Source organism: Euprymna scolopes, chromosome 19 (genome assembly GCF_053919585.1).
Source record: "Euprymna scolopes isolate OS-2025 chromosome 19, ASM5391958v1, whole genome shotgun sequence".
NCBI lineage: Eukaryota > Metazoa > Mollusca > Cephalopoda > Sepiida > Sepiolidae > Euprymna > Euprymna scolopes.
Window position 1 is genome coordinate 88015088 of NC_136500.1, and position 8908 is coordinate 88023995.

The following is an 8908-nucleotide window of genomic DNA, read 5'->3' on the forward strand; positions in this document are numbered from 1 at the left end:
TCATTTTTAGTATTATTAGTAGTAGTGTTGTTACTATTATTATTACTGATGTTATAATATTATTATTACTGATGCTATAATGTGGTATAATCGCAGTGACACACCGGTTCTTATCAGATCACTGAAGTTAAGCAACGTTAGTACCAGATGGGTGACCGTTAGGAATTGTAGGCGCTGTATATGCTCTCCGCTTATCTCGGCATTTGTTTCCAGTCGTCCTGTACATACACTTCACTTGCCACTGGTATTTAACAATGTTAACTCAGGAGAGGTGTGATTGGAGACTACGCACCTCCTGCCACAAAAAATTCATGCGCAGACACCCCTTTGTGGGTATCCATAGTTTATCAAAAACTGAAGGAGCCCTATTTTATTACTAGTGTTTACAAGATTATTGTTATGATTACTAGTTTTACTAGCATTAGTATTATTACTAGTTATTATTACTAGTTATTATTACTAGTTATTATTATTATTACTAGTTATTATTACTAGTTATTATTAGTTATTACGTTTCTGACTTTTTGAGATGAGGATTGGTTATTCATGTTATTTGAATTCTTTGGCCCACTATGAATGTAGTTCTAGCAGTATCACCTGTTGTATCATTTAATTTTATTAGTATTATCTATATATCTATAAAAGTGAAATTGTCTTTGTGTGTACATTTCTCTAATAAACTACTCTGTCAATTTTCAGTCTACAGACTCAAGATTTGACATAAGGGGAATTGAGATTTGGGGAAGTCTTTTTAATTGGTTTTCGGACGGAAATTTGACTGTCAACGATTTGACCTTTGAAAACTCTACCAAACGCCTCCGCCAATTTTGGATCTAAACACTTAAAATTTTAGATGTAGGTTCCTTGAAGCTTCCTTGAATCAAACTTTTTAATTTGATTTGAGCCCAAAACATTAAATGTTAAGGGGTCAAAGTTTAGGTCAAAATTTTACCTCTGCGGTTTCTACCAAATTACTCATCTAAGTTTTGGTCTAAACATTTGAAATTTTACATAAAGTGTATTCAGACTTAGGGCAAGCTTTTTAATCAGTTTTTGGTCGAAAATTTGGCTGCCAAGAGGTCAAAGTTGAAAGAGTTAACTTTTGCAGACTCTACCAAACTCCTCCACCAACTTTGGGTTGAAACACTTGAAATTATAGATGTACATTACCTGGACATAAGTTAAACTTTTTAATATATATATATATATATATATATATATATATATATATATATATATATATATATATATATATGCACATAAAGTTATGAACAGTACATAGGGCAAAGCTGGGATGAACTGCTAGTTATTAATAGTGTTATCATTGTTAGTGGCATTATTACTAGTTTCATTATTACTATTATTATAATTAGTGTTATTATTACTAGATATATTATTACTATTCATTTTATATGTAGTATTATCATTAATACTAGCTTTATCAGTATTAGTGTTATTATTACTAGTTTTATTATCATTATTATAATTTTTTTTACTGGTAGATCACCACTTATTAAGGCCCAGGAGTCACTCGAGGATAATGGTTAAAAGATTGGTAGTTGGATACTGGTTACTAACGGTCAGAGGATTACTTAAAAGGTATTGATTTTCGAAGAGGACGGTCGAACAAGTATTTGTTTACATTAGACTTGAAGACGACTCTCCTGTAGTCAGAGAGAAGTTTTAGACTCATGATATCTTGTTCCACAGATAGAATGTCCAATGAAAGAAACTTTGTTCATGGAATCTCTGTTTGTATTTTGCTAGAGAGAGAGAGAGAGAGAGAGAGAGAGAGAGAGAGAGAGAGAGAGAGAGGAAGTGAAATATCTTGCTGTGACTTTAGCCAAATGAGGTCTTGCTGTGAATGGCTTACGAGAGTGGAACAGGGATTGAAGCTCAGTGAAGAAGAGTGCTCCGAGCGTCTCCTCCACACAGATGAAAGCAGTATTTCATTTTAGGACGCATCTAGCTCTCATACAGGTAGAAGACTTCTTCAGGATTGAAGTACTTTCTGGAGCAATAGAATCGTCCAATCATTTTTCCAATAATATTAGCAATAGATTTGATGTAAATATTTCATTTCATGTTTTGGAGGAAAGTCAATTCTAAAAACTTATCCAAGTCTTCTTACTGAAGGGCAGCATTCATTTTGACTCCAGAGAAGTGAGAATCCGAGCATTGGTGGTAAAAAAAACAGAAGCTTGGTTTTGAAGGCGTTAAAAGTAACAAGAGACGTTTCAGCCGTTTGACTCAGTTTTTTTTCATGGATCCCATAGATTCTCCTCACTCATTTATGCAGAAAGGGTGGTGGCTTAATCACATGGTAGATCATTCCTTTCACCACTTATAGCGGTGAACTTTAGATTGGTTTTCGTCTGTCTCTTCTTTGATCTTTTCATATGTTATTTTATTGGTAGGGATGCCACAATGACAAGTAAAATTTATCTGGTACCACCCACTACTATTGAGATTTTAAAATAGGACGAAGATTTTGTGTTTCTTTGGTTGGTGGAATTGATGGATGAGCTGTTTGGATCTTCTTCATTTGTACTGTGAAGATACCGTCTTCAATCAAGATTTCTTATTCTTTTTCTTTTTTTTTTTACATTCGTTCAATCCAAACAAGGCATATTGTCACTTGGACGTAAGGGGCTACTATTTGAAACCATATTTACTGGGGACTATGTGAGGAGATGAGTGAGATGTTTGTTCACTTACATTTAAACTTCTGCGTGTTAATACAGTCAGAGAAGCATAAACAGAGAAAGAACCCCAAAGTCTAGCAGTTTGAGAGAAGAAGCTATTAGAGTAAATAGTTTTCCGGCATCTAGGGACTTCAACAGTGAAGGAGTGAGATTTTGCTGCTAGATGAGTTTATCAGATGTACGTACATCAAGAGCGTACAAGTGCAATGAGAACACATTCCATTAAAGTACTTGTAGAACAAAAACAGGGATACAACATTTCGGTGATGGGACAGAGGCTGGAGTTTGGTTGATAGTACGGGACCTATTAGTTTAGAAACTCTGGCCCTTCTACAGAATCGGGACGAGATTTTGTAGTCGGTAAATGGAGTTTTCAGATAACAAAAAACAATGGTTTCAACTGAGTTTTTTTGCCAATTCTAATAAGTCACAATGGTAGCTTCCAAATTATGCAGTCGAAATTACCTGAATATTACTGAATTATTAAGCAAAACAACTTTGTGTTAACAGGTGAAAAATTTCCGCCATTTTGTTTAAATCAAAACAGGAAATAACTTCCCTTTCGAATTCTCTGTTTTTACGATCGTTTTTATCAAATTCTATTTTTTATTTTCTTTAATAATTTTCTACCTTGTCGATTTTCGTAATTTTCGGATATAATCATCTTAAAAATATGAGGAATGCGTAGATACCATTGTTTTCATGTAAAATTCAGTATTATCATTTCCGAAATTTCGTCCCAATAGTGTAGAAGCGCCGAAACTCTTTTCTTCTTCTTTTTTTTAATTTTTTTTTTATTTTAGAGGCAGTCTTTTGCAAAGTCTTTTTAATTACTTTAATACAGTTATTATGTTTTGAGAAGGGGATATAATTGATTATATCGCATTGTTTATTAATGAATAATGAATTAAATATATGAGTCTTTTTTTTTTTTTTTTACTAATGGCTTGTTTATTCATTTTATGTTTTTAGAACGAGCAGATTTGACTTTGTGGAAACAGAAAAAAGCAGAAGACAAGAAATTTGGCACCAAACGAAAGAAGAAAACAACAAAGAAAAAGAAGAAATGAGAAAAAGAATCGCAGAAATATAAAAACGATTGTTTTAAAAGAAGAGAAGCAAAGCATGAATCATTTAAATTATATAAAGACAAAAGAGGAATGGAAAGCATCGAAAAACACTTAAAGATGTACTTCAGCTTATGCCTAAATGTGCAAGTGACATAAACCTTATAATAATCAGTTATAAATTATCTCCCTTTATTAGAACTTTTCAATGCTGGCACGCAAGAAATAGAAGCAAGGTTTCATATGTCACATCAGTGTTTAATTCGGATAGTTGTTTATGCATCTGAACGAGTCAAGTATGTGTTCATGTTTATATAATTCTATGTATAGGATTCACTCCTAAATTAATTCACCTATCTTTATGAATTTTGGAACATAGATGCTAAATATAACGTTGGGTATTGTGGGCTGCATTTAGTTTAATAGTGCCAAGAGTGTGTGGAAGCCGACGCTTTGTGAAAAATTCAGATACCTGAAGGTTTCTGAAATTTTAACCACGGGTATTAAGACTGCAACTAATAAATATTCCTAAAATTTCAATTTCTTTGGAGTATTTTAAAAGACCTTTTAGGGATTATAATATAGGCACAGCATGCCATTGGAAAATCCAAATATTTCAGATTTGCATTAAATTTGATCCACAGGCATTAGACACCAATTGAGCAAGATTCCCCGTAATTTCATTTGTTTTTTTCTTAAGACCTCTTGACGTTTAAGCTAACAATTTGAAAAGTTTTCTAGAATAAAAATGATCTAATATATTTTCTGCGAAATAAGAATAAGGATTCTAAACATAAGGTTTAGTGATACTATTTTTAATCTTAATAATGAGATACAAAATTGGTGAAAAGCTGTTCTGTTCGGGGAGTTAATTTTACCCAACAAGAAACAGATATTCTTCTAGTTAGAGTACAAAGTAAACACCACGCTCCCTTGATTTCTAACTTTAGCTTTGTCCCTCGGGCTAAGATCAAAGTGTACTATCTGTTCTGATGCTACACTTAAAGTTTTTCTACTCGGTTAGTGGAGGAGAAATCTTTCATTACTGAGACAATTTGCATTTTTGTTCCTTTTCTCCACATTAAAAAACGACTCTGGTGTCTAACTCTGCCCTCACGGTGAGGCAAAGTAAATAGGAATACTGTGTGCGATTTATAATAATTTTCCATCTGCCCTTTTATCTGATGCGTCATCACATGCAAACTGCTCATCAAAAATTTCTGAAATTTTCTGTGGACTCCAAAGACATATTGATCCCTTAATAGGGGCGTTTGAAGGTAGATTAAAGTCAATAGATAGAAAATGACTCGTGTTTGTATTGTGAAATTACTGGTTTTATTATTTAATAGCAGGCCGTCCGACGTTGTCCAGTCGTAAGGTTTGCTTTAATATGATATTTTAATTCATGCATGTATTTATTATTAAAAAGACTATTTTCTATCGATTATTATATTAAACCTGATATGTAGTAGTGAGATCAAAGCTATCAAAATATATACATATGACTGGGTGCCATCAGCTAGAATCGAAACCAAAATATACAACTTTCCACACTCATTCCTTAGCCTTTTTTTTTTTTTTTTTTTTTTTTTTATTTATATATATATATATATATATATATATATATATATATATATTATTTGAAATTAATGTTGAAAATTCTTCAACGGGTTATTTTAAGGTACAGATGGAGCAAGGATAGGGTTAGCTTCTGTTCTTTTAGTGAAGCAGGTAAAGTCTCGTAAGCATAACGTTTTTTTTTTGGAAACTAACTTGGGGAATGGTAAGTATACACTCAAATTATTATGAAAAAAATGGACCACCCCTTTTCAAATAATGGTTAGAGTGTTCGTTAATGGTCCAGGAGACCAGGGTTCAATCTTTGGTCAAGTCATATCAAAAACTCAAAAAATTTCATTTAATGCCTCCTTGTTTAACACTCAGTAGAACAAGATGTGAATCAGGAGAGCGCAGAGAAATGCAGGAAAAAAATGTGTTACCTTCTCTTACATCTCAGTACCGTAGCCAATGTAAGGGCACTATGATCAGCATACTTATGGGATTTAAAGTAAAAGAAGAGTGCAAAGTGGAACTTCGGTTTGCCTTTGTTGTTTTCTTGCCTTATTCTGTCCTTTAGTCATCACATTCCATGAACGATGTTTCTGACAAAGGGGGAATAATTGCTGCTTTCTATGTCGAGATCTATCTATCAAACATTTATCGTTGACTGGTTTTTGCCCTTGAAGTAACATTTTTTTATTTCATTTTTTTTTTTTTTTTGCTCCTTACATCAAATGGTTTCAAGCTTTGTCTGAAGCGATTTCCATACAAATATATCAGCTTGATGTGGAAACTATTTGACAATTAATTTTGAAAAATCGATTCCACAAGTAAGTTTTTATTAGAAGAAGGGGGCTGTAAAGAGGATACAGTTAAGAGTGGGTTTTATTTTTTATTTATTTTTTTTTTATCTATTTGGGGAGGGGGGTGAATCATCTCCAATCATTGAAAAATCTTTATTTTCTGAAGACTGACTTCCTAAAACTGGTCCCATGCTTACTCATAATATGAAAAAAAGGATATTTTTTTCTTAATTTTTTTTACTATTATGCATGTTAGGGTGGGTGGTACTACTACTACTACTACTACTACTACTAATAATAATAATAATAATAATAATACTGCACAATTTATAATGTCATCTGTTCCTCAGCTGCTGGGGTTGGTTGCTTTCTTGTCGTGTCATTGCTAGTGTTGACGGCTACTCTCCAGACATTACAATCATTGACCAGGTGCTCTTTGATGTCTAGAGCATGGAGGTCAGCCTCGATGTTGTTCAGCCATAGCTTCTTTGGCCAATCACGGTATTTGCCTCTGATATCAAAGAACACCACCTGTATTGCCAAAGGCTGTTATCCATTTTCTTCGCATGGCCAAACATCTCAATCTTCTGTGTCTCAGAATAACTTCCAAAGAGGAGATACCAAGATCTTCTCTCAGATCGGCTATGCGCCACTTTTTCATAATTTTTCAAGAGCAGAAAAATCTCATCATCGCATTGTTGTTTCTTACAAGCTTGTTTGTATCATCAATAGTGGCAGCCCAAGTTTCAGTGCCATGAAGCATGACTCTTTGAACATCACCAATAAAACCTGTTCACGAGACTTCAGGGATATGCCATTGTTGGTCAGAATGGAAAAGAGATCTGTGAACTTTTTCAATGCGGATGATATCCTGGTTGTGGGAGCATTTGTATAGCGGATACTCTGTTTTAATTCCAAATAAAAGCCTAATTGGTATGATCTGTGATATTAACCATTATTTGAACTGTAGACACTCTATAATTGAGCGGGAAACAAATAGATTTCAGAAATCAACCACTACAAAAAAAAAAAAATAAATAAAATAAATAAATAAAAAAAAAAAAAAACAATTACCTCCTTTCCAGGAGGTTAGACACACAAGCAGCGTTTCTGTGGAATGAACTGGATTTGAATTTGGTACACCTACATTTCCTGTCAGTGTTGTTAACCACTTGGCACTATGACCGCCAAAATATCACAGAAAAAAAAAATAATAATAATATATACACTCGTGAGCAAAAAAAAAAAATGGGCCAAACAAATTTTATACATTTTATTGCACTAAAAGCTATATTGAACAAAGAACAATTGAACAAGGTAACATAAACGAAACTAATAACACAGAACAAGACATTTACTTTAATAAATGCTTAGGATGGAATCGCATTCCCTTTTGATTTCTTTAAAAGATCAATCCTTTTAGACATGCTCTCAACCAAAGTGAAACACTGTGAAAAGGAGATGCTATTCCATTCACTTTGCACAGCTTCCCACAGTTTGTCATTATTCGAAAAGATTCTTCCATCCAATGCCCGAAATATTATGGACCAAATATTCTTGATTGGGTTTAAATCGGGGCTTTGACTTGACCAAAATATCATATTAATTGAATTATCAGAAAACCATTTTTTGTGACTTTAGCAGTATGTGCAGGGGCATTATCGTGTTGAAAAATAATGTTCTGAGATATACCCAGCTTCTGGATACTTGGTAACAGTCCTGTTTCTAATATTTGAATGTATTCCTTTGCATTGATTGACTTCTCACATTTAATAAGTTCCCCAACTCCTGCTGCAGTAAAAGTTACCCATACAATTATCTCTCCATTCCAGTGTTTAATTGTCGTTTTTATGCAACTTGGTGAAAATCTTTCTCCAGTTCTTCGATTGCACCATTCCGGAGCATCAGGAGCATCACTAACAAGACAAAATTTTGATTCATCTGACCAGAAAACATTCCTGAACCAGTCTGTATCTTTCTTGCCATAATACAAGAAAAATCTCTTTCTATCATTGATGTTTTTCTTAGATAAAAATGGCTTCTTTGCACACCTTTTAGAAGAAAATCCCATTCCTTTCATTTGTTTAGATATTGTATATCTAGAAAGAGAATTTCCAGCCCCTGCTTTGAATTCTTTGCTATGGTCAACATAAGTTTTCTTTCAATCCTTCAAAACAGTTAATTTAAGCCTGTGGTCATCCTTCAAAGTGGATGCTCTAGGGCGACCAGATCCCGATATCCCTTTTACGAAGCATTCGACTTTGAACCTTTAACCAATTCGTTTCACTACAGAAAGAGATGTTTTCACTTTTTCTTTTCTTAAAATATAAAACATCTGCTTGTAAGTCATTTTGGACTACCTTAATCCTGCAATTCGGTTTTTATCTCCTCGCCCAGATGCGGTCTTACCATTTTTAGGATTAATTTTTCCACTTATTATTATATGCTATAATAATAATGATCTGCAAAATAGAAATTTTCAGTTAAAATTAACAAAAATTCATGGAAAAATATTGAAAAATCGATTTCTTCTTTCTTTCACTCTTGGCCCATTTTTTTTCTTTTTTTTTTTTTTTTTGCTCATGAGCGTATATATATCATTAAAATAAACCAATTTTGTCTTGAAAGAAATGAATAAATGACGTCACATTTTAGCACTGAAACTTTAAAAATTTCATTGACGAAATGTGATTTCGCCTGGGACACACAAACATTCAGTTTTATTAAGAAAATTAGTGAACATTTTCAGTAAAAATTACAGAAAAACATTGTT

General features: G+C 33.1%; 1 protein-coding gene across 1 annotated transcript in view; it reads left to right on the forward strand.

Annotated features, from left to right (window-relative positions):
- LOC145240168 (uncharacterized) overlaps positions 1–4655 on the forward strand; it is a 98194-nt gene extending 93539 nt beyond the window's left edge. The window contains exon 9 of the mRNA XM_080103757.1: positions 3678–4655. Coding sequence (XP_079959883.1) covers positions 3678–3775 — 98 coding nt within the window. The 3' untranslated portion in view covers positions 3776–4655. The remainder of the gene's footprint in view (positions 1–3677) is intronic.
- Positions 4656–8908: the final 4253 nt, after the last annotated feature.